The 27,571-nt window shown below is 39.2% G+C and overlaps 1 protein-coding gene across 6 annotated transcripts in view; it reads left to right on the plus strand.

The window, feature by feature from the left end:
• msi2b (musashi RNA-binding protein 2b) overlaps positions 1-27,571 on the plus strand; it is a 265,986-nt gene that overhangs the window by 2,742 nt on the left and 235,673 nt on the right. For all 6 annotated transcript variants that reach the window (XM_022193324.2, XM_022193323.2, XM_022193326.2 and 3 more), the window contains exon 5: positions 8,281-8,322. In XM_022193324.2, the coding sequence (XP_022049016.1) occupies positions 8,281-8,322 (42 nt within the window). The remainder of the gene's footprint in view (positions 1-8,280; positions 8,323-27,571) is intronic.

A 27,571-nucleotide genomic window follows, 5' to 3' on the forward strand; every position in this document is an offset into this window, starting at 1 on the left:
AAGCAATGCAAGATTTTGTCGTTCATTGTAATATTCCTGGGCTTAAGTATGATTGGCACAGAGTTGAGAAACTTGCTGTTTGTTGGGCAGCGGATTTTGCTTTATATTCCTTCCAATTCTTTCAGCTGCTAGGTTTGTAGTAATGAAGCTGTGTTTTCATTTATTTTTTTATTTTCTTTTATTTTTTGGGAGCTATGAGCTTGCTGGCCAGTTTTCAGAACAGCCTAAAGATAGAGGCTTTACTTTTCCAAAATGGTTTTAGTGTTTATGCTGGTACAAAAATTAGTAAATTACCTTCCTGAAAAAGGAGACGCACATACCATTAATATTGAAATGCATAATGGGACAAAACATGTCCAGCATAGGGCTGAATTTTCCCCAAGCCAAACAGATACTTCCTGTTATGTTTTGCAAGTTTTAGGTGGCTCAGTCTCTCACTCAAACTTTAAATGCATTTTATATGTTTTGTCTTCAGCTCTGTGTGTGTGTTCATTCATTCATTCATTCAAGGGTGCTAAGGACATACAGTGACTCCAACCCGTGTCGTGATTCTGTGAATACGGAGCGAATGCAAAGGTTTTTTCCGCAGTCAAGTGACCAAAAAGCAAAGCCGACGGCGCTGCAAAACTTGCAAACGTCTTTAGAGGGGAATCCATAGAAGCACTTTAAGGGGCTGCTTGAAGGGGTAACGATACAAACACACTTTGATGCAGAATCTAGAGCAGTTTGATAACTTCAAGTTTGACATTTTGAATGAACAGCTTTGTGACAGCTTGACAGCATATATATTTACAGCAAAGGTCGGTGGGGAGGGGATACGTGTGAGGGAGGGTTGCACATAAAAATATGCTCACACCTGAGAGTCGGCCCTGTGCAGCTCCCGTCTTTCACTGATGCTTGATAAATAGAGCAGTTGTTGCTTGATTGTCTCGCCCAAAGGCACTTTGAGAGCATAGGCGGCAGGAAACGTTTGGATTCCTTGTGTATTTTTAATTATTCTGTTAAGATATTCATTGGATTACATTGGTGACCTGCTCATGCTGCAGTCTCAAACCACTGCTACAATTATGCTCCAGCTGACTTATTGATTTCAAATAGCTTTTTTCTCATCGTAGTTACCAGGCTTTTTCTCGTCTTTTACATGTAATGCCATTATGAAAGTACTATAAGGCCCTTTTCTTGAGTATAATTATGGAGTTAAAGCGCAGGTTTTTATTGGTCTTCTGTTGCACATTAAGTTAAATGCAATGTCAGTTATGTAAAATTACCTTTGTGTAATTGTGGTCGCCCTCTGTTTAATATCTGTTCAAAAAGAGACAGGTACAGTAAGTTTTTCTTTTTTTTTTTTTTTACAGCTGCAGATTTGCACACAAACAGTGGTATTTTATCACACTTATTGTAGGCAGTAGGTCATAGACTTATGTCATACATTTCAGATTTGACAGTACGTTACCCTGAAAACTGAGCAGTGACATTTTAAGGTCTGACATCGAATCATCATTGCCTCTGAATTATGGCCAGCCACAGCGAAGTTCTGTAAACTTGTTGCACATCTGTCCTGACCTAACTGACAGGTCACTCGAGGCTTGTTGTGAAACGTTTAGCTTTTTATTATCACTACCCCTCGTCAGGTATGTTTTCCCCCTAAAAAAAAAGAATATGTTTTGAACGAGGTTGCTTTAGTCAGAAATTTTGTGGCTATTTTTTCTGTTTCTATGAGATAGTATACAATAGAGAGCTGGCAGGAAATGAGGAGAGAGACCTGGCCAGGCTCGATCAGGCAATGTTGTGATTACATGGTCAGTGTCTTAAACCCTTAAGCCACCAGGCTTCCCGGCATAAATAGTTTTTAATGACCATAAGATAATCATTTTGGACGCTGACTCTTACACAGTCTGTATTTTAAAAGATACTCAGCCAAGTTAGCTTTGCATTCTTGTCTGCTGTCAACAGCTTTCCATCACCATGCATTTAGTCACCATTCCTCCACATGTGAAGGATAGTGATGACACTAATAATCCTGTAATAATAGGGGTAATCAATGGCTTTGGCATCATAAACAACAAAGTGTAGCTGTGTTATTTCTTTTGCCAGGGCCTGACAGTGTAATTGACACACCAAAGATCCTGTTGACTCAAATACATGCAGAAATTGATACCTCCTCGCTCCTAATACGCTGCTGTTTGTCCGTCAGCGTGCAGTAGAAGATTACGAACCTAAGGCAGCTGTCTGTGTTGTCTTCTTCACCATTAGTCACTGGGCTGTATCTGCTGTGCTGTTGTATATCTTAGCATTCACACTATCAAGATCGCATTGCATTAGGATCTGTCATATCTCTTATAAAGTTGCTCAGCAGCAATGGGGAAAAATGGACCGCTCCAGCAAATATGGATGTTTCTTGATGTGTTTGCAGATGTCGGCTTGATACAAGGCTCCCACTTCTGCAGTGCTTGAATGAATCCTCACCAGTTTCTCTGTCCTTTGTAACCTTGAGAGAAGTGAGTGGCTGGAGGTGCCATGAGTGGGAACAAGTTGAGTCATATTAGTAGTAAAGTTGAGATCATATTCAATACATTTAGTTTGGGTAATTTTTTAAATCTTGTTTTATTTACCCTTAAATCGCATTAAAGGGTGCATTTTGTATTCAACCAAACACACACACAGATAGTGTTTGAGTTATTTTTAAGTAATATTTGTCAAAAATCAAACAAAAAAGAAGCATTTCTTCTATTGATGAGACAGATTTCAGTATGGATCATATCGTAGCATAACATTTCCCTGTGGTTGAGGTTATAAGAGCTTATAAGAGCTACGACCGCCAAAATGCCTGGACGAGCAGAAGCTAGAGGATAGACACAAAATCACAGTCTTCCTCTTCATTTTTATTTTTTTTTTCACAGTGTGCTCTGCTTTTTGTCCGGTTATGAAAACACTCAGACTAGGATGAATGTGAATGAGACATATGGGGAAGCACAGCCTGGGGGCTTCAAAACACACATGCTGGTAATTCAGAACATATTTACCATTTTTCATGATGCTTTGTTCAGTTTAGAAATATGCAACTCATAGCATCTGTTCCTGAAGATGTTTCAAGGCAGGCCTGTGTGAACAGGGGAGATCATAGAACATGATTTTGCATTTTAGAAGTAACAGCTGAGACATTTACAAGGCATGCGATTGATTCTGGGGTGGTAGCTTTTTTTTGTTTGTTTCATGTAAAGCTGTTATTTTTCTCCATACAAAAAAAATGATTGAGATGAAATATTTATGTGGGTTAGGTGGACATACAAAAGGTTACATGCAAAATCTGACAGATGCCATCCATCATACTTGAAACAGCATAAATGTGTTTCCAATCTTAATACATCACAACCTGTAAATCCTACAAACGTCTACGTTTTCCTCTAAGACAAACATGCTTTTTTTTGTGATCTTGTGTAATTCCAGCCTTTATCGAATGACCCCGGGTCAACCTGCGCTCGCAGTTTTGATGTTTTAGGTGAGGCAGGAAACAGCCCAAGAGGAAAGCAAGGAGAAAGGGCAGGGATGAGCAGCTGTTCTGGACAAAACTGAACCTTATTCATCAGATAGGAATCGGATGCAAAGTCAAATCACTGAGCTACGCTGACTTGCTCTTACAAGTATAGCAGGTGCTCCGTCTTCTGCTGTTAATTACGGCTGAAGGCGTTATTACTTCTTGCTGTATTGGTCTCTTGTAAGTACATACAGTCCATCAGATGTTTGTCAAGGCAGTAATGTACAATCTCAAATCTGGATTATATTCATAATGATGTTGCATATTTTTAAGGGGGAAAAAAATAGCCAATTTGCTTGTTGAGCATGACATTGGTGAAATTCTCATTACTGATTTGAGGATCATAACAAACTGCCTTTTCGAGGTGTTATTCCGCCGCGAAAAATCAGTAAAGATGGACAGCGCAGATATGAAACATTTATGTTGTAATTTCTTGTCTATTCTGTTGCTATCACACACGCACACCTGTGGACCTGCTAACACACTTATACTTGGGAGAAGCTGCAAGCTTTGATAAGGCTTTTCCTTTTTAGCTTAAACACCACATCATCATGCTAGTGTAGATATGTCTTAAGAGAGAGGAAGAGAGTTTACCCAGGAGCTGCATTAATATATGAATCCTTTTGTAAGATGTGAACTTAAGATATATGCTGTTTCTCTGCCCTGATCTCCCACAGTCGCATGCAGAAGCAGCCCTCGGAGACCCTATAGTAAAAGGCTGTGGAAGATAAAAAGATGGTGGGGTGGGGTTGTGGTGTGTGTGTGTGTGTGGGGGGATTCCTCTTGGTCTGTTCTCATTTATTACGTTGACATATCAGGTTGTATGATGTCTTGAGGAAATCCACTTTTGCTCTTTGTGAGACCGTGTTGCATCATATAACAAAGCTGTGTCAAGACTTAATTTGAAAGAGTCTTGTTAGGGTGATGGGAAGTCTATAAGTTAGCAAATTCCCAAAATTGTTTCACCGCACATTTTTTGCTTCAGCTTTGTAAAATACTTTACAAGTAGTGCATCTTTAGCACTCATGCCCTTGTGAATTGAGCCATGTAGTCTGGTCAGATGGGTAAGATTTATCTGAGATAACCACAATGCAAAAGGCACACACACTGTAATTGCAGGGCCTTTTGTAAATGACATCACTTTAGTGGCTGCCAGTCAGTTGCGTGTAACAGGTACTGCTACCTGTGATGAGATTGCTGCAGTAATTGAAAGCAGGCCCTCATGCATCCTACAGACAGTTGTAGTTAACAGATGGTGCTTTTAGTAATGATACCTGAACATTTTCTTTTCTCACAAAAAACCCCAAATAGAATCACACTTGTCTTTCTGTGTAAACTGGGTCTAGCTCCAGGTTAGAATTTTAGGAAAAAAATAGGTTAACTCATTGTTGCTGTTTTGCAACGATGCATTTCCATCTGAACACATTATGCCTTCAGTTGCTGTCAATTACAGTCCCACGTTTTCCATTCCTACATGTATTTGGCCCCTTCAGGTGCAGACGGAGCAGATTGTTCATTTTGCTCAACATGTGATATCTATATCTGTCTGTGTATATATACATATATATTTATATCTGTGTGCTGTCTAATTTGTTTGCCCTACTTTTGGTTCATCCACATCATTTTGTTGAAAAAACTAGGGGCTTAGTTAAGTATTTTTATGGTGGCATATTATAACCAGCTACAGCTAAATCAAAACTCTAATTTTCTAGACTGCAATTGTGTCTCTTCAATTTCCAAAGGGTTTCAATGTTGTTTTTTCTTACACATTTTCCCTGTCCGTGCCTTCTCCACTGCAACATCAGCTTATGTTTCAAGAAGCCACAGAATATGCCTAAACTTGTTGCGCTAAGCTGATGTAGGTGGAGAATGCTAAAATCAAAGCGAGAGCTGGAGTGTGTTTTCCCGAACCTATTAAGAACACTACCGTCTGAAACAACAACATAGAGCAAAAAAGAAGCAGGGCAGATCACTGAATTTTTCTTAATTACTTAAAAAAATATGTAACATAAAGAGTAGTGATAAATAGCAAAAGGCCTGAATGAAATATAAGATTTACAAGTACTCCATGTGAAATTAGTGGAACAAGTGCACCACTCAGGTCCGGTGCTGATCCCAGACCTGATGGTTTGTGTGTTACATAACAAAAATGTTTCAGGAAGGAAGTATCAGGTGAAACTGAGACAACATAATCTCTGGTGCAGTGGAATGGTTATCCAGTGCAAAGGGTAATGCGTCTTTTAGCTTTTGGGCATAACAATAAAGGCGCTTTCTACATAAAAAACGCCCTCATTCACTCAGTATGTAAAGCAAAGGGAAACAATTGTTACATCTCCTCCTCATAATTTGAAATTTCTCAAAGGAGTTATTCATCATGAGCTGTGACCTAAAAAGGTGCTGCTACAGCATTTCTCAGAAGGATTGGTTAGTAAGTCCTCATTGCCTAATTTGGTTGCATCGCTCGGAGTGTGATTTAAACAATCTGCGGCATAATTTTATCACATACTTGTGCACCTAATTGTTTCTTGTTGATATTTGTAATATTTTAAACTGGCTAGAAAACTATATGACATTTCTCCTGCTGTGTTAAAGTGTTCCCCTGTGCGTGTTGCAAAGAGAAATCTTCGTCGTGAATAGAAATTCTCAGCAGGACAGAGTAACAAGTTTATGCAGCGGGATGAAATGAGGTTTGATATGTCGTGTATATGCTTAAGAAGTGAGATACATTACCAAGTATAGGACTTTGGTATTCAGAGCATAATGTGTTGTCTTTGTTCAAATAGGGTGCACAAAATAATTGAGTTTGAATTGGTTATGCCTGGGGCTAAGTGCTAAAACAAATCTTTAAATGAAATTCATTACAAGCAGGGTTACCGTGCCCAGGTGTTATTGAATTCATTTCTCATTTTGACCTGATTTGGAAAGATAACAGTAATAAGTGAGACAGACAGAAAAGATGACAGTGACATTGCACATCATGGTTTCCCTTCAAACAGATTAAAATGTAGTCAGTCTCAATGGCTTAATTGATCCGTGCAGATGGTGTCTCCTCTTCTTCTGTTTTCTTTCCATTGTTTTCCTCAGCATGATGAGATATCATTTTCTTAAATAAATCCATCTGCGCTGGAGGAGTAACTTGTGGGAATGCATAGAATTGGTATACAAATTGTAAATAATTCAGTATTAACACAGCGAAATAAGAAACCGCATGAAGAGGTTCTCTTTTAAAGACTTTGTTTTGGAAATGTGCCTTCTCAAAGTCATTGGTATTCAGGCAAGGACAATTTAGGATGACATTGCTGTTCGAGACGCTACCTCTTCACTCTAAGTGCAAGGTTGATGAGACCCCCCACCACATACCTTCATACCAGTGAAATTAATGAGCAAAATGAAGCTAATGAGATAACAAGCACAAGATGGAGAAACAGGCTGATCTGACGCATCCTCCCGGTTATTTGGCAATATCTGGAGGCGTCACCGGCCTCAGACTCTCATTTTCTTCCTGTCATATTCAATCAGCGGTTCCTGCCTAAAATAAAAGCGAGTCTCTGCTGCGACCATGACCAGCAGAACGTTGGTGTGGCTGGCCTCCACGCTGGCTTTTTATTTATTTTTCACACGGTGACGATTCTGTTGAATATATATGTCAGGTTACAGCACCAACACATAATTTGGCAGCAAAGATAATTTGCTCCAAAGACACACACACACACACACACACACACACACACACACACACACACACACACACACACACACACACACACACACACACACACACACACACACACACACACAGTCATTTACAGTAATTAATATGTGGTTTCCTGAAGTACATTTCCAAATGCAGTGAATGTTGAGCCGAGTATGTGTCATTGAGCTCCGTCAGTTGTAGATAATTTGCAACTGTAAGTAATGAGGTCAGTGATGTTGACCAGCCCTCTTTAGAGAAACTTTGGGCTGCCTAGTGACAATCGTGACTTGAAATCAAACCAGTTATTGGGAAAATCTGTGCAGGTCGAGTAATAGGCCAACAGTAAATTCAAATGTTAAGTTGTTTGGATTTATATACTGAATAAAACTAAATTTCTTTGACTGCATTGTGCAATAAATGGCAGTTTACAAATGAACTGGTCACCAGAAACATAAACAGAATAAGGAATTAATTTATTCTTTAATAAAATTGTAAACTATAATATTTAAACCTGCCATTTGTTAAGTGAATTTGGTAAATTGACTGCAGCACAGCTCTGAGAGATATTAGGTTTTCCAGAACCATGGCCCAGTATTTAGTGAACTAGAATGTGGAAAAGTGGAAATATGTCAGAGTCGACAAAAACATTTAGCAAGACAGTGTCTTACAAAAATCCCTCCTTTCTGTATTCTTATTATTGCTTTGTTGGTTCATTTATGTGCACACTCAATTTGTAATTGCAACAACTTGATTATAGCTGTAATTCTGGAAAATGTTTCTTATCCTCCAAAGCAGCTGTTTGTATTGCCACATCTGTTTATGAAGCTTTTTGAGAAAAAATCTTAATGACCAAGTTAAAAATCAACAGTGTTAACATATGAAATTGTAAATATGTACTGAAAATAATCGTGTTTTCTTGTTAATGTAGAATTTCAAATGTGAGCAGTTGCACTCTGGGGCCCTTTGTTGATGCCTGTTCGATGCCTTTCACCCTTCAAATACCCCAGCTTTTCCTCTAACAACAATTTTGCTGTTCTTTTCTTCTTTTCAGATTGATCCTAAGGTTGCCTTTCCCCGTCGCGCCCAGCCTAAGGTAAGAATAAATTGGTCACTAACCCCGCTCAAAGAAAATGATTATGTCTCATGTCACTAGCTTACCTAATTTTGTGTGCTCACACAGCAGATACAAAGAGATACAAACACCTAGCGTGGACCCATTGTTCTCACTTTGTCTGTGCTGATTCACCAAAGCAATTAAAGTTGAAAATAATAGATTTAAAGGAAATTTTCAGCATGATTGAGGTTATGTTGCTTTTCTGTATTACCTTACTGTTTTATATCCACATCATTTTTTTCCATCGCTTTTATCACGTTCGGCTTTTTTCATCCGTCTTCATAGCACCCTCATCATGGCAAATGTTTTCAATGAGCTCTGCCTTACTATTACAATATAGTGCCATTGTAGCAGAAGGTGGCAATTTTGGTCTGCAATTGTATTAAATCAAGCTTTATTGTCTGTTTAATGCAACAGAGTAAAAGTGGCGAAACCATCTTGCTTTGGTAACTTGCCTATTGACTCGACAGGGTCGTGACTGACAGGAGACAGGCTCTAATTTATCTGCAGAGGATGTTAGCTGTTGGTTTAAAGATTTATTCTGGAGTGGAAAGAGGAAATCTGGGAATTAGAAAGTGGAATCAAGACTCTCCTGTCTTATGCAGGCTGTTAGAGTGTTTTGGAAGGTGCACATTAATGTAAAATGGCGTGCTTTATTTTTAAGTGAATAGGCTGATATTAGCTCGACTGAATTTGCAAGAAATGACTGGTGGCTTCTTACTGACAGTGATGAATTACATTTGCTGGCTGTGTTGTAAGTCGGTTGAGTTGTTTTCTGTAGCATTTGGAGTTGAATGGGATTGAATGGCATAAGTGATTTAGAAATATCTTTTATTGTGTTGCATGCATGTAGAAATTGTCACAATTAGCACTGAAACAATGAGTGATTTAAAAAAACAAGCCAAACTCCAATCACGCAGGAACTGTCGTACAAGCTCTTCATGATGCGTATTATCTTTTCTTTTCTTGATTACTGGTCTTGAGCAGTTCTTTTGACAATTAAATATTCAGCATGTGCAGATGGTGCTGTGGCGGAGTCGAGGGCTTTGTTGACATGCCCTCTCACACCATCCCCCAGCATTTACAGTGCAGGCTTTAGCACAGTGCACTGTAGCGCTATTCAGCATCGCTATCAGGGCTTTTTCCAACCTAAACCAGGTGGAAATCGATAATAGATTTTCTCCTTTCCACTGGATCAGAGAGAGGCATTGTTAAAGAGTTGTTCAGGTTTCAAATGAGGAATTGGCAGTGCAGGCTTTCAAAGCCCGAGCACATGGCGACTTAAGGATATTGGCATATAGTTGAGAAACTACCAGTGTTTCTCCACATTTTCGTACATGGCAAGTATATCACTTTAACTTCCTCTGTTCTGAGCCTTCCTCATAAAAGTCGAAGGCGCAATAAAACAACTCAGATGTTTGATGATGCTTCTAGTTTTTAAGTGAACAAGAAACTCCTCTTGCTGTCGTGGTTATTGCTTATCTTTTTTTAAACAGCATTATACTCCTTTTTTTGCAATGACTCAGAAGGAAATACAATATTTTGTGCTGTTGTATAAGTCTTAAAAATATTTGTCACTCTACCTTGCGTGATTCATAACTCAGTGAAATAATGACACCATAACAGCATTTGTGGCACTGCACAGGCCTTGTACCAATGATTTATAAAATGGCTATAGGGCTAGCTTGTTAGAGAAGAAAAATGGTTGTATTGAATGTGGATTATAAAGGAACTTAAAGAAATGGGATTAAGCCAGACAGATTAACATTGCATGGGTTTGTACTTTATGTTCAATTGATTTAAGACCTTTAAAAGAAGTCCCATTCTGAGGTTCCTATTTAGAAAGTGCTCTCTGTTTTGCATGTGCTTTCTTTTGTCCCTCTTTCTCCGGCACTGTCTCCCTGCCTGGCTGCTTATGCAGCTGTTGAATAGGTTTCGTTTTTTTTTCTGTTTAAGAAAAAAAAAGCCCGGCTTGGCAGGTGCCTCGGTGGCATGAGCTTCGGGGAGCGAATCGTGACGGGACCAATCAGCGTTAATTTTCTCACGACTAACAATGACCTCGCAAGTAACCCTGCCAATGACCTCTCATTGCTGAATGCTGCAGTATGGTAAAACTATACAGTATGTACATCACGTAGAGTAATGCTGAAAACAGACAGGAGGTGAAGGTGAACACGGAGGACATTTCATTGTAAACAACTGAAGGTGTTTGCACTGGGATGACAGGATCACAGGAAAAACAACTTGTATCAGCAGACATAACTGACACTGCCCCAACTCATGGACATTTCCACTGTAGAGACACTCAGAAATGGACTGAAAGGAGTTTGGCAGAAAATTATCATTAGGTTATATTAAAGTGGACACTTACTCTAATTCGATTTGAATCTAATAAAATATTTATGACAAATCCGTTTATGTAGATGCGAGCAGTTGTGGATAAATCTGTGCTTTTTAAGGTCAGTGTTGGCTGAATTGTAGGTTACTGTCATAGTCAGACTTACAGTGGATTTATTTTAGTATGAGTCAGTTTTTGCAAATGTGGGCAAATAAGTCACAGAGCAGCGTTTGCCTCTGATTTCCACCTCCGTTTGAGAATCATGTATATGTATGATCTGAGTAATCTTCTGTTTTTTGTGACCATCTGCACTGGAATATTGGTAAAGGGCACAAAGGGGAGATAACCACAGGCCCCGTCAATCAAAGGAAACAGGCTAAAGAAATGCCAACTGACACACACATTACAAATGAATAATGTCACCCAACTAAAGCTTATCTGAAGACTTAAAAAGAACATTTTGTATTATAAATAGAAGCTGTGCTTACAAGTCATGTCAAAGGTATCAATATAGACTGGGCCGCAAATATTCAGGGATTAGGTTGCATCTGAGGATGATTGACAGATGAGAATGAAAGGATTAAACAATGATGATGTGATGCAAAGTGCTTTATGCACATTCATTTATGCCTCGTCTCCTCCCAGGCTGGCTGGGGATAGCCACAGCTTTGTTAGGCAGGCTGCTAAAAGTAGCTTTAGTGTGCCTGTATTTCTCTGTAAAGGTTTCAGCATCTCAACAGTTAGTTTCACAACACACCATTCCTCATCCACCCTCTCACTGGAAAAAAAAGTTTATTTAGTGTCGTTCATTTCTATAGATGCATTGTAATGATTTTATCTGAGCCTATATTTAAACTCTGGATATAAATAGAGATATAATGAACAAAATTAATTCACCACCATCACTATATTATTTTCTTCCCCATAGTATGGTTAAAAGATCTGTCCTGAGTTTCCACCTGGGAATTGGTTAGCAGATGTGGTGAGAGCCTGGCAAGTGTAAAAACAGAGGGAAGGTAAAAACATGGCATGATGCTCTGATTAATAACTCTGAAGTGAATAAGATGTGATCGATTCATCGTCTTTTGAGCCGAAGCAGACACATCCTGACGTGCATTCTAATTATCAATGTAGATTCTGGATAATATTTAAAAACAAAAGCCTCTATCGTTAAATATGTGGGTTGCTTTGTGATGCTGCACTATGGCTGGTTTCCCTTGAAGTCTAACAAGCCTAATTTTATGTATAATAAAAAAAATGTAAATAATGTCTGTTAATGTTAGCAGAGGCTCTTTTTTGCAGTTGAGGTGAAGTGAATGTATTATAAAAATGAGGTCAGAGGAGGAAACAGATGTCTTCTGTAGTTTGGAAAGTCTGATCGAGTCTGGTCGTTAAACTAGCGTGTTTTCAAAATTCCTATTTTTCATTAAATTCGTAAATTTCAGGCCTGTTTAGATACTAGCAGTTCTTTCAAAAGAAGAAAAAAAAACCACCCACCTTTTCAGTACTATGACTTCATATAGAAAGTGATAAAGAAGACAGAGATGAGATGATGCTGTTGCTTGCCGTCTTCTCGTTTGATATTTTCCAGTAAGGCTCAAACTGAAACATGTAAACGAGGCCTGCTCTCAGTTTCCTGGAGAAATCAAAGAGACGGTTTCTGCCGACATTGTTCGAGATTTACCACTCAACTGTTGGCGTCATTATCGCTGCTGCCACTGCTTTTGTTTCCCACAGTGGAGTCACACACAACCATGGCATGTCCCAGCATGATTTTAATTGCCAGTGGGACTGTGGCCACTTCAGTGGGAGATGAGTTCTGATGGCTTGTTATGGAAATGAAAGGAAGGAGCAGCATCCATTTACAGAGCAATGGGCGTAACCCTTTCCTTGCACCTCATAAAAGGATTTGCCTTGTAAGCCATCCAGAACAGGTCGTCACCATGTCCTTGGCAGTCTTTGGGATGCAGAAAGAAGACTGTTCACAAATAGATGTGTACTGCACAGAGGCAGCTGTGACAACACTTTCAGGAATTCCGTTTATTTTGTTTGCAGTGACAGTTTTTCTTCCCCGAAACTTCTCATATTAAACTGTTGGCTTTAATGTCAACAAGCAGGAAGGATAGCTGTGCTAGTATACTGGTTGAGGTAATTCTGGTCTATCAGTCAGAAATACCATCAAAGCACTGTCCCACATTTCACTTCAGCATGTGACAGCTGTGACTGTGGCTTCCCAGTTCGTGGCCTACTGTTAATGTTGGTCTGTCTCTGGCAGCTGGAGCTCTCTCTGCCTCTTTGCCCAGCTCTTTGTTTCACTCTCTGTCTTTGCACATCACATTTTCTTTTTCCCTTTGCCTCTTTCTCTCTTTCTGTGAATGGCAAATTGACCAGTACCCCTGCCTCCTCCACTTGTCTGCGTAAGACTCTCTCTGGGACTGTGTGCGCTTTATGTTCTTGCCTGCAGAAAAAAAAAAACACACACACATACCCAGGTGTATTCAGATTCTAGAGATTTCAAGTCTCAAGTTTTAATGAAGTCCAGTAGCAAAGCTGTATACACATTCTCAATCCCTGTGCCTTTGTACTCACACACACATATAAGACCACATGTATACAAACGGTTGAAGGCACAGCAGTAGGGTTTTATATCACATGTTAAGAAATTGTACATGTTGTCTTCTTTTATTGTTTTCTTTTACTTTATCTCTCAATCCCTCATTCTCCTTCACAATGACTTGTGTGTTTCCCTCTCTGTGCTTTTTTTCCCTGCGCTTCTTTCTTAGTCTTTTAGGATTACGGGGCCTTGTAAATCCAGTCTTACACCTTGCTCAGTTATTTGATCTAGATTTAGCATTATGATATTCCCCTTCTCAAAATGATCCTTATTTTAAATGACACAGCTCACTGCTGGGAAAATGAAACCTCCGTAGCTGCCAGCCCCTTTGAATGTCCCTGCGAGTTTATTAAAAGCACCAGCTTCCCCGTTCCAACTCAGATCTGCACAGCTGCATGAGTCTGAAAGAATATTCAAGGGCAAAAGTCCATAATGTATTGCATGCAACAGAATGCTGTATCATTATCTGGGTTGAGCATCACAGTTTATGACAATGAGTCCTCCCCCAATATTCCTAATGTGAAAGAAGATTATTTCTTATTAGACATTTTCTTTTTCAAAGCATTTCCACTGTACAGATAGCGCACAGAATGGAAGGCTATTATCCAAGCCTGACATCACATTTCAAGGCGAGTGGCACAGGTCTCATCCCGATGAGTGACCAAGATGTCCAACTGAAAAGATGTTTTCTGTATTTCTCCCAACTAAATGCACTTTTGAAATTGGGTTTTACAGTTGACACTAAATGCTCTGACGTTTCACTGAGACCGAGAGACAGTCTGATAGTGAGCAAAGAAAACTTTGACCAAGACGACGGAAAAGTGACAACAAAGTTGATGGGAATTCTTCGCTGTCACTCTCCTCTCACCCCTGAAAAAAAAAAGATGTGCAGCCAACATAAATAAACCCTCCCTCAGATGGAGGATGACACAAGGAGTTGTTTTCCCCCTGTGGTAATGGCTGCTGTGCCGAAGCTGGAGATGGGTTTAAATCCCTGACCCGTCAGCTCCTTTGCTTTCAGTGGCCTCAGTGGAACTGCTCCAGATGAAAATGGGGCCAGAGCAGAGACATATGAATGACTGTTTGTTTGGTGGTCAGACACAATCACCAACTGAGTGACCCAGTTAACGGGTAGTCAAAGCGATGCTCAGTTGGATTCATGCATGTTTTTTTGTTTTTTTTTGCGTGTGTGTGTTTCACACTTTCTAAATGTAACTTGTGTTCTTTTTTTCATGCTTTCCGCCAATATTTATGCTTCAATAGAAAGATAAATGATTTGTAAATGTGAATGCTAGTGTAATTATTATTATTTTTTTTTGCGACAGATATAATATGAACACATTTCTTTTGTCTGAATAATTGCCAGAGCGCTTATAAATGGAGGGTACGTGTGTGCGATTCTTCTTTCCTCTGCCTCTCTCTTTTCTGCTCCGGTCTCCTTGGTTGCGGGTGGAGAGTAATTAGGTTTTCTAGGGGATTGAGGGGCTCTTACAATGCTTACCAATGGCAGCAGTCAGGCAGGCTAGTGCTGGCAGGGCAGAGAGGACAGAGGGCTGTGCAGGAGCCTGGCACTGCTAAACCTGATGCTGACTGACAGTAATGAGGAGAGCCTGCTAGCCAGGATAGAGAGGAGAGGAGAGCAGAGGAGAGGAGGGCATGGTCCTCCACGATACCTCTCAAGACTTTTTATCAAAGCCTGTGTGCGTACGCAGACACATGTACAGCAACACGAACACACACATGTTGATTGTGTACTAGGTAGGCTAGAGCAAATGCATCACAGGGCTGAGTTAAAACAGTCTGGGTTGGCTTAGTTGTGAACGCTATATAAAAAAAGAATAACAAAAAAAGTCAATTGTGATTCATGCAAAAAAAAAACCCAAATAAACAAAAAAAAGTACATTAGCACTGCAAGTCTGGAACTTTGTGTTCAGCCACTGGAAATAAGTGGGTCTTTCTGTATCTAGAAAGCAAAATAACAGGACCATTTTTAAAATGTTGTTCATATATTACTGTAGTTACAGCATGTCAAAGGAAAAAAAGATTGATTGCATCTAGTTGTTAGTATTTGTTTTTTCCTTGTGCTTCCTCATCACAGCAGTGTCACTAACAATCTAAGTGGCTTTGGTCAGCACAAACCAGCAGTGACATTGACCTTGGGTCCTCTCCGGCTGTAGGACTCTTCCATATTAGTGCGCTGCGATAATGTGACAGGTGGATCCACCAGTCTTGTTAATTTTGTCATGATAACAACATCTTTTTTCCAATCTTCTCAAGTCTCCACACATCCAACGTGGAAAGCCAAGATTGTGAATGAAGTGGAGAAAGCACTTAACGCTGAAAGTCATCACTTCAGGGAGGGGCTTCGGCTTCGGCAGCTAGAGAGCATGCATTTCTAATTTTTTAACTGTGACCTTTTTGAGATTGCGTTTGAATGAAATACTGGAAATAATTAAAAAGGGATGGTCAGCTTAATCAGGATGATGAGTTCCATTGTGTTGTCAGACACGCCACCTTTTGCCGTCCGGTTTTGAACTCTCGTGGCTTCTCCGTACCTTTACTGCCACGTTTCTGCGCCGGAACATGCTGTGTGGGATTGGTGAAACAAAGAGGGAGATATACCATCGCAGCAGGAGAGGCTCAGGTGTGTCAAGATGTGTCAAATTATTACCAATAGACAGACAGCTATGATCTATGATGAGTGTAAATATATATATATATACTAAAAAAAGCACCTTTTTGCTGTAACTTTCGTGTAGATTGCATGACTATCATTATTCAAAATAAAACACACAGACACAATAGGTTTAAATTTATATTTCATAAATATTCTTTAAGGTTGATAATGGCAGAGAACTTGGCCTTTTTTTTCTTTTAACAAAAAAGGGTTAAAGAACAGGCAAAATATGTTAATGTTTTCAAATGTTTTCAACCCATTTTTTTTTTTTTTATCATACTTCCTTTGCTCACTCAGCTCCAAAAGTGAGTTTTTAAGCATTCGGTAAATACAGCACATCTCCAGCTTATTTGTAATTGTAAAAGTAAAGCTTAAGTGCGATCATTTTGTGTTGGATGTGTCTGTCTGATTGGAAGATTGCCTTACCAACTCACTGAAGTGTTCTGCCATGATTGGATCCAGTTGTCATTGTAGAGTAAGATATTGGAATCTCGCCTGCCAGATTGCTCTTTCTCACTTTGACGTTGTGTGACAGTTCATACTCTGTAGTTTTTATGTGCTGTCCTGGTTCTTCTTTTTTTTTTCTGGGGCACCAGCCTTTCAGATTAAGAATGATATTCTTTCAGCTAGACAAGCCTGTCAGGTTATTAGCTGTGCCATTGTTGGTGGTGTGATTAATGGTGATGGTCAATAGGTTTGTGTTGTCCTTTTCTGGTTGAAATGCTTGTTAGCAACGTGCAACAGGCGTTTCAAAGCTGGATTGCATCTTTTTAATTCATAAAAAATCTGCAGTGCATGGTTCATGTTGTACTTGTTAGTGGTAGTGTCACTTTTAGCCCCACTTAAGGCTGAGTATCATGGTTCAGCCGTTCCATAGCAGTGTAATGTTTGTTTTTACCACTGTTCTCACACAGTCAATAGGGTAACATTCTAATAATAACCAAACACGACTGGATAGACAAGAATTAACAAGCAACAAACGGAAACATATTCAATGCTGTAATTACATATTTCAGAACTTGCACTATTATTTTACTTGTCACTCTCGTCTGCCTGTGATGTGTTTTCTTTGTGCTACTCCCCAAAATATCTTTACTAGAAGGTGACTGTGGTGTATCTGCTGTCACGTTGATGCAAAAATATTATGTAATTAGCTAAACACATTTCGAACGTTAATTCTTTGTTGTTTAATTAAAGTAAGCCATAATTACAAGTGACTTATTGTTTCACTTTAACAGATGAGTTGTGATCAGAGATAAAAAGCTTGACGGGATATGAGCGTTTCGAGATTATTAGGATGATACAAAGTAACGGATGCAAAGTTCTGAAGTAGTTCTAATGCAGGGGGCCAAATTGCTTCCGATAAGAATCGCACACCCACGGTTCAGCCCATTCCTATCCTCATGATGTATTTCTGTGATTTCCACCTGATGTGGGAGCTGCTGAAAGGCTACCGTTATGCTTGTTCTTTGCCAAACTGCTGCTTAATAGCTCCCAAATGGTCCCAGTGGCAGAAAATCTGCATGGCATTGTTGGTGGGTAGAAGAAGTAGATAGATTCTGAGGGCTGACTTATAACAAAGCGTGGCAGGAAGGATATGCAGGAGGAGAGGCAGGCATGCTGCTGCACATTCATGGCGGAGACCCTCACCTGCTTTTTCTCTGCAATCACATGCAGGGTGGTCTGTCATGATAATAGACTATTTTTCAATTTAAATAGCAAAAAAAAAAAAAAAAAAAATCATTTTTTAAAATCTGTGCTGAGCTTAAATCACACATTTATATGATAACGTGACATCTGCTGCAGTGGGTCACATTGTGCTACTAAAAAATATACGGTATGCATGTGTTAGACACCAAGTCTTCAATACTGAATTACTGCATCTAAGTCAGGGCGCTAAAGAGCTTAGCTGTTCCTCTACATAATGCCTCGGTCCTCAGCTGTGACCTTTCTCTTCCGCACATCATTCACGATTATACTGCTGACATGTTGGCTCATGCCAATAATTTTTCATTGGAGGCAGTGTCAGCCACATCATATTTTATCATCTGGATAAATTTGTGTTGTGTTTTCATGTGGGCTCGCCGTAATTTGTATTTGTCTGTTTATGTGCCAGTCCTAGAGATTAGATTTTGCATTTTATTCAACTCAGAAAAGAATTCAGATACAAACACAATCTGGTATCAATAGGGAAAAATACTAGCTGCAACAGGAGTGATATGTAATAATAAAAAAAATGGTGTGTGCATGTCAAAAAGAGTCTGTAAATATATGTGCACAGCAGTGTATAAAAGTAGCCATTCAGCAGTGAGCTTTCACAAAAAGTGATGCATCCATTGTACACCATGCCTGCACAAACTCTGCATTATGATCACACTACAAATGCAAAATGAAGAAGGAGAGGGACACGTTATGAAAAACAGTCATTTTATATGTGATTATCTGAACCGTTTTGCCTCTCAATTATAGGCATTGTTGTATATGGATGAACAATGTTCAGATACTGATTTTTACGGCCAGATATACGAGTCAAAATTAATGTTTTTCATGCTTAATGAAACAGTCTTCAGAGTGATGTTGTTTCCAAGAGCACCTTATACACTTCGGCTCGAAGCTTAGAAGTCGCAAATACGACGACATTATATTTGAGTGCTTTGGCTGCAAATAACAAAATGGACCTTGTAACAAAAGCAGTCATTTTTTGACTGTTATATTTTTTATCCTAAAAATTAAAAGGCTCTGAACTACTTTGTGCTGCAGTGGTAAAATCAACAGAAGTAAGTGCACAACAGGCATGTAATTGATGTTTAATTAATGTAATAACTGGTTATTATAGACAGACAACAGGTCTTTATACATTTTTCCTCACAATAGAAGTAAACCTTAAGCTGGATACTGTTTGCTCGACATGTGTGACACTGCTAATTATCTCCACAGAATACTAAACAATAACATAATCATCACTTTCGCACATAAATCAGACGTTGGCATAGTTCTCAGTCTTTCTGAGTGACTGACCTTGTCCTACAACTCCGTTTCTTTCAGTCTGACCACGCCACCCACTCCACTGATCATAAATACCCAGCCACTATTTTTCAACAAAAGGAAATGTTAACTACTGTTTTAGGTAGGACTTAAATATTCTCTATCTAATTGAAGCTATTGCATAACCGAAGTAATTACTCCACATTATCCATTCTCAGAAATATTCAGAGGTAATGTCAGTGTCACACTTGGCTGTTCACAGATTTGATTTATTGTGCCAATTGTGAGATTTCAGTATTTCCAGTAAAGTTAATTCAACTTTAAATTGGATATCATGTGTCTTGGCAGCACGTTTTTCAATTCCTAATATTTGCTGCTCGCCACTCTGCACCTCACACCAACTGTTTTCCTCCTTTCAGAGGGTTTTATAGGGCAGCCAGTTTGGACTTCCATTTATAGTGAAACTGCATTTGCCACATGGTGGGGAGCTTGTTGCTTTTAACAGGAATGAGAGGACCTAATTTAATTGACTGTGATTGACACCGGCTCCTGCCACATCAACTGGTAATTTATTCCTTCTAATCCAACCTCTTTTGCGGCTGCACTGCAGGTGTGCCGCTGCTGCGCCAGCATCTTTGGTCGCAAAATTACCAAAAATGCGTTCTCGCACCTACATGCTCTCGATGTGGTACAGCAGCGCCATGAATTTGGACCGCTGCCTGTGTGCTTTCACCTTGATTCATTAAAAGAAGATCCCTCGTGACACGCTGCTGGAAAATGCAAAAACACCCACAAATGAAAAAAAGCCTCCTTTTTTCCCCCTTTGCTGCTAGATGAGAATGTGAAATTATCAGAGGTAATGCACAAGCAGGTCAAGTCTGCCTTGTAACAGTTATTTTGTGACTTAATTTTCTCCCGTGTTATCATACAATAATGAAAAGTGTTGACAGATTCATTTCCTCGCTGCTACCGCCTAAGACCATTTTGTGATTTCTAATTGATAGCTACATGCAGCAATTTTATAGCACTAGCCAATTTTATAGCACTTTTAATTAGGCCAACTTTGACCTTCTGTTCGCTTTGCATTTATATTGCTCCAAATTATTTTCACCTTCTTTCCTCATTAACTTTTGTCAAATGAATACAGTCATTTGCAACATATTAGTCCATACATGCACTCTTTGCAGTATAGTGAGGCTCTGATAAATTGATAGTAGTCTGTAACATTAATTCTCTGATTGATTACATGCAATTAAATCGTCTGTGAAACGAGTATCGCTCACACTCCTATTTTTTGAAGAACTAGAAAAATAGAAAATAGGTGAATAAAAATACCTCAATAAAATAAATGTGCAACAGCCACTTAGTTGACTAATTAACTAAGAGGGGAAGCCCTTACATTCATCATTAGGGAATACAGGTGTATGACGACTCTCCACTCAGATAAATCCTTCATATGGAACTAGTTAATCTCCCATGTAATACTGAGCAGATGTGGATATTGGTAAATGAATAAACACCAGCATCAAATGATTCTCAATTGACAATACGCTTAGTCTTCATTTGGACTTCATCCACCGAATGAATATTGAATTTGTGTGCACACGCGTGCCAACATGCGCCACGTGCACTGATCGTCAGCCAAGGAATTCTTTAACTTTTGAAACATTAAGCTCCGACTATTATTGTGACATTGAGTGATTTCTGTTGAAACGGTGTGGCAGAGCTTTTACTGGCTGCAGAAAGTCACTGTCTGAGACCTGGGAGTAGAGGGGTTTACAGTGCTGCTGTAGAGCGCCAGGCTCTTTTAAGAATTTTTATCCCATGTAAATCTTGCATCTTAACAAGGACAATTTCAGTGAGAGCAGAGGAGAGGAGCGGGGAAGAGAGGAGAGAGGCTGATTTTACTCCCACTAGTAAAGCAGAGTGGTGAATGACAGGATTCCATTCATTGCAAATGGAAGACAGCAATGAAGACCAGGCGAGGCACACTAACCAGTGCAGTAAAAACACCTTTTTATTTGATGCGGTTTTCTCCTCTAAAAGTTAACCTGTAGTTAGCACTTGAATGGCAGCGGGTAGTCAGTAAACCACCGTTTTTAAATTAAACGAACATGGCACCCTGTCCAGAAGCTTCCTCTCTTTTGACCTTAACAGTCCTCTGAAAAACACTATACATCTGATGATAATTCAACCAAGAAATAAGTAATACCTTGGCTGAATTCAGAATTATTTTAACACTGAGTTGGCTGCTCGTTCTGAAGAATACAGAGATTTGAGAAGTGGCAAGTCTCGCTGTCTGAAGCTCCTAATTTACATAAAGAAGACAGGACATCCACTAGTGATAAAAAAACAACACTAGCATCTATGAATGCATTAAAAGTAAATAGTGGCAAAAAAAAATCATTAACATTATTAGTAATTATATGTGGTGCCACTTCAGGAGCCCCCTTTCTTCTTCCATGGAGTGGACAGCTAGTAGACAGAAAGCAGAAATTTATAAAATTAAAAGTAAAGGAGTTTTACATTTGACCTATTTTGACCTTCATTCTTCTATCTGTCTGGCTTTCTCTTGGGTGTAGCATATTTGTGTTGGTCTGCTTTGGTGTGTTTGTGTGTGTAAGTGCCTTTCTGTCCATCTGTCTCATCTAGCCGCCCTCTTTGCAGTATTAGAGTCTTTATCTGCTTGGTTGACTTTATAACTGTAACACTAGTTTAATTTCCTCACCTGCTTAATTGAAATTCACATCTCTTTCTCCTCGTGTGTCTTCCCGTGGCGTGTGTGTGTGTGTGTGCGCACGTATATATGTGTGTGTGTGTGTGTGTGTGTGTGTGTGTGGAGGGGGGGGGGGGGGGGCGGATATTAGTGAAGATGTATTTTCATTCTGAAAGTGGCAAGTGATGGACAGGATCTCCCAGACAATGCCCCCCTCCCCCCTCCGCCGCCCCCTCCTCCACTACCCTCAATCTTTTTGTGTGCTGCACCTGTCTTTTAGATACCTTTCAACCTTGTCTCTTTCTTTTGCTCTCTCTATTCCCAAGTCCCTCTTTTCCCTGGATTGCCTCAGCTTGATAAATCTGATGCTAAATTTAGAGACATATTTCTCAATGTCACCAGGACTAGAAAGAGAGAAGACCACAGACAAAATGGCCCCTCTAATCCGTGTTTATCATCTTTTATTTATCTCTTTGACAAACGCGAAGTCGTCACAGAAATTCCCTTCCCTCTTTTGTCTCTCCGTTGCTGCCATAACTTTTTTTCTCCCCCCCCCCCCCCCGTCCTCCAATTAAATGTCACTGGCCGCATTCTCGTCTCAGAAGGCCACATTTAAACTGACAGCGCGTTCAAATGACATCATTCAGCTCGATGCGGTTGCGCTTTATAAAATTAAGGCTTGTTGAGATTCTAATAGGATATCTTATGCTATTGAAATTACAGCTGCAAATGTGCTGTCATTGAGTACGGCCTTCATTAGTCTCCCCTTATTTCCTCAGATTCTTTATTAAACTTAACAATGTTTGATTACAATATGGCACCCACAAGACAGAAATTATGTGTGTTCATCCTGGAGTGCTTTCAGCTGCACCTTACAAGCTTGGCTCAGCTCACTTTTGTGAACAGACTTATTAGCCACAGGCTAACACATTAGCAAATAACAGTACTAAAGCATAAATGTGGGCACATGAAAAAAGCTGCAATGTGAAGCACCATTACACTATTATGCACATTTATGTATTCATCTGCAACTTAAAAACACTTTGCAGATGGTGCATTATCTGTAACTGAAATGTACAAGAGGCAAATAAAAATGGTTGTATTCTTTTTATATGTCACAGGAGAGGATGGAGGATTTATTACAACCAAGTCAGATGTTTAGTAATACGGCTGGGTGACAGATTAAAGGAAAAATCTGAACCTCTTCCCCATACAGTGAAAAGGATCTGGTGGACCTGTTATGTTGTGTGCAAGGGGAATTTGTTGGCATGATTTGGGACCACTTTGTAACCTCAGGAGGAAGGGTCACTGCAGATCAATTTGAAGTTGTTCTGAGTGATCACCTTTATCCTGTAATGAAACATTTCCATCCTAATGGAAGCAGTGTCTTCCACGATGCCAGTTCCCGCGTCCATAGGGCACGATGGGTCACCGAATGGTTTGATGAGTATGAAAATGATGGGAATTATCTGCTACAGACTTCACAGTCTTCAGATCTCAACAACTGGCCCACGCCATGATCCACACCGCCAACATCAAAACATCAAAAAGTACACACTTCATGTTTGGGTTTCCCTTAAATTGTCACCTGTCTATTTATATTTTCCTGTTTAAAAAGCTGTGAAAGAATTTCTTCTGGAGGAAAAGAGCAGAGAGAAGGCAAAACAGGACATGAGAGCTCTAAGCAGCCATACAAGATTTAGCAAACTGCACATATGTGTTGGATTTTGCTTGTTAAGCTTGTCAGCACATTGACTAATTCAAGTCAAGCATGCGCTCCATGAATGAAAGTGGTTCAGAACATCAGCATTACGAATGGATTTGAAATTTCATAGACGTTTGTCTTGTTACCGGTGCTTGTGAAATCTAGATACGAGAGCAGCCAGATCTTGAGTTAGATCTGGAATTGCATATTTAGTAGGGATCAAAGTATTAAACAGTGCAGCTGAACTACTTATGGCAAGCTAAATTATCTGAGTAAAACAGAAAACACTGCCCTACTATTGTGTGTTAATCTCCTAGATTTCCGTAAAACTCCCTGAATAGTTTTTATTAATATTGCTCATGTGGTGAATACTATGAGTAGCAAGGTGCTTTATGAAAGGGTTGATCATCAACATTTATCAGAGGCAGAATATGCTTCCTGCATATGTATTAGTGTATTTTGTAAAGCCCCAGTGAAATAGTCTGTAATTACAATGCAGTTTCTTCCGCTTGTTGTATACAGTATCCAGATAGATCGATTCACTGAACAATACTCACATTCCTCACTCCAGTGTCTCAAGAAGCAAGGTAATGGCTTGGACAGAAGACAAGCTCCTCTCTCTCTCTCTCTCTCTCTCTCTCTCTCTCTCTTTCCTGTATTTTCTCACTGCTTTTATAACTTTCTTATCTGCCTGTTACCAGGAATACTTCTCCTTTATCCTCTCCTCTGTAGCCCGTCTTTGCTTCTTGTTTATATTGAATATGAAGGGTAGAATATATCCCCTCTGTGCAGTAAAAGTGGCATCCTGCAGTGGCCCGCCACTATACTGTACTGCACATTTTCCAGAAGGGAAGAGAGTAATTAGTTTGCCATTTGGATTTACTGTGCAATTATCTGCTAGATTATAGAACATTTCAGGTGCCTTTAGGTAAACAGTGCCACTTTCCAGAGAAGGTAAGACCAGGTAGATATTTTACAGAAAAGCACATTTACCAGATATTAAAAGGCATTGGGGGTGATTGCTGTGTAATTTTGCTTATTATCAGCAGTCTGCAGGATCTATGGCTGAGTCATATTTCTGAACTTCACATTCAAATCTCTTCATCAAGATACAGAAAAATCTTTTTAGCACAATTTTCACAGTCACAGTGTCTGGCTAGCTTTCTAATTCTGTCTTCTTCCGCCGTGTGCATAGGCTACATGCTGCTTGTACTGTAGGTGATGAGTGCTGTGCAGAGAGTGATCCACCCTGAATGATTGTAACGTGCCTCCACAAGTATGTTATCAAAGTGTGTTTGTGTTGTGATTTAAAGGGAAGCATCACATAATTTAGATTATGCCATGTCTGAATTTAGTTCATGGAAAATTACTTCTTAAAATCTCTTGAGCAAGGAAAGATTTTGCAAGAAGGCATTTTAAGGTTGTTGATTTGTTTTTTGGTGGAATTTAGGCAGAAATTAGAGGGGATATATAAAAAAACTGCATATAATTTGCAAAGTTGTAAATTTGTATCTGATTCCATTTTTTGCTTTGCTGAAGTTGCCATTCAAGTCCCTGGTTGCATGGCCATGAGCTATTATATAGTTTATACTCACAACAAATTAGCTTGTACTAAATTATTTGATTTGAAACTAAGCAATAAAATAAAGGTCTAGCTTGAAGCTTCAAGTTGTAAGCTAATATTGAAATGTGTACTGTGTAAGTTTTTTGTGGCTCTCATTATCATGAAAATTTTTCAACAATAATTATGTTCAAGGCGTTATTTGTGTTTTTCCTGTTCATTTAATGCCTCTGTTAGTTTTCAATTAGTGGCATCAGCCCCTTTGACCACCACCTCTTTGCTGCAAATCTTGGCTCCTCAAAGTTATTGCTGCTTTTTCACTTGGCTTCAAACCAAATTGTGCTCACAGCAGTACTTTACTGTTTGGGTTTGCGACCAAACCCATGATGTTAATATCAATAGATGGATAGTTTTATCCAGCTGTTTTCATACAGGTGAAAGAAAACACATCAAACAATCAAAATGGTTGTGGTCAACTCAGATAATTGTGATCAGGCGATTATTTAATTATTATGTTTGGTTTGGCAACTTTGGAAGGAACGGCTGTATTTAAAAATGTACAGGAATTAACTGTCACATGTGTGTAATCAACTCTTATTATTTATTGTTCTGGCTAACTGTCCAGGGAAAAAACAAACATGCTTATTCATATTAACTGCCTGTGAGGTATACCTTCAGCAGACAGAAAGGCTGCATAAAAACTCTGCCTTGTACTTGCCGTCTGACATTTCCCAGTCTTTGATCGATGAGCTTGCCACTAGCTCCTACACTCTGGGCAAGTCCTTCTCTCTCTGTCACCGAGAACTCCACAAGATGGTGAGGTTAGCACCTCCTTAAGCAAGATTATAAGCACAACACATCTCATTTTCTGAAGATACTGTGTTGCATTGTGCAGTAGAGGAATCCCTAGTAGGACTAATGTGAAGCAGGACCAGAATAAATGATCAGATTTAAGAGAAATGTACATCGGATTACTGTATGTCACAACACTGCATTACTGTAACAGGTGTGCCAGCACTGGCTTTGATGCATCATCATTGATTACATTGAATATGCAAATTCAAAATGGATGCATGATTGTAGTGCAGCAAACCCAAGTTTCTCTTTAATGGCATCAAGATGTTGTTGTCTTTGATTTGCATTCTTGCCATCCTACGTTTCACTAATTAAACGCAGATAATCATGTAGCACGGTCTTGTATTTCCTTCCTTAATAATCATGCAGTTCATTGATATAGACATGTTGTTTTTTTAAAGTCCACTCAAAGCCGCACAATGCAAAAGATTTAATATAAGACTGTTGGTACTGACTTATCCAAGTCTTAAATTAAAATAGTTGTTTTGGTTCCTCAAAGTGAATCATCGTGATTATCTTTCATTTTGTGGTAATTTTGTTTTAAATCTCTGGGTTAAACTGGGATTTGTTATGTGGGAAGGGAGGCTGATTTAACAGAGTAATTGTAAGGGTTTGCACCATTCTGTGCAGAAGTAGTCTTTGTGTCAAATGCAGCTTCATATTGCATTATAAGGGCCTAATGAGCTTTACGAAATCATTAGAAATCACACACTTAGTCCATTGATTTCATTATTCAAACATGTGCTTAGACACACTTGCATAATCCACAGTCACGGTTAATCTGAACTCTGATAGGTTGATCAATTGAACTCTGTCCAGCTGGACATCGTCTACAAGGAAGTGGTCCACAGGACAGCTCAGGTTTTACCTGCAGTGTTTTGTTGGGGTTTTGAAAATCACAAAATAGTCACACCAAATTACACCGCTGACAACAAAATGCACTCAGTTCTGAATAACATTATTTTATTTGCTGATATTTACGCACAGCTTTTTAAACATCAAACAATAATGAAGCCCAGATGCACCTAAAAACGAAAGCCAATTTGAGTCTCAGTACTTCCCCACACTGTCTGTGGCTCTGAGTCCCAATAGTTCTCAAAGAAGATGTAAATCTTAACAATGTAGGTCACATATATGTAGTTTAATTATCTTTTGAGCTGCCAGTTTACTGTAACAGCTGTGCATTGTAGTTTTTGAAAAATCTTAATCAATCGAGAGTAAAAGGGAATTTGTTGAGAACTATTTTCGAGTATTACTGCAGCAGCACAGTATGTGTAGGATTGATTCAAAATACGCTACAGTGCAATTCATGGTTTTAAGAGTTTTTAGGCAACAACAGATGTCTTTGACATTGAGACCTATCTGGCTTTGGTTACTAATAAATCTGCATAATTCACATACATTATCATACATGTTGTGTTATTTCATTTCTCACATGTTGGTAACAGTAAAAAGAAGACTATTGACTGAGTACTAATGAGAAATACTCCTGTGAGAATATGTAGATACAGTATACAGAACAGTACATACAGGTGCAAAAGTTTGATGCACCAATTTAGTTTCCTGGAAATGAGATAAAATCATGATCACAGTATTGAGCTAAGTAGTCAGGATTATCCACTTGTGTAACTTCTAACATCTTTAGCCCGAATGTGACCCATTTTAAAGCTCGCAGGAAATCTTGCCCACATACTGTGAAGCAACAAGCAGCTGGTCGAAGGCTGGCTGTGACATGGTGTATTCTGCTATGACTGATTGTGAAAATAAGGTTTTATGG

Source organism: Acanthochromis polyacanthus, chromosome 17, assembly GCF_021347895.1.
Source record: "Acanthochromis polyacanthus isolate Apoly-LR-REF ecotype Palm Island chromosome 17, KAUST_Apoly_ChrSc, whole genome shotgun sequence".
NCBI lineage: Eukaryota > Metazoa > Chordata > Actinopteri > Pomacentridae > Acanthochromis > Acanthochromis polyacanthus.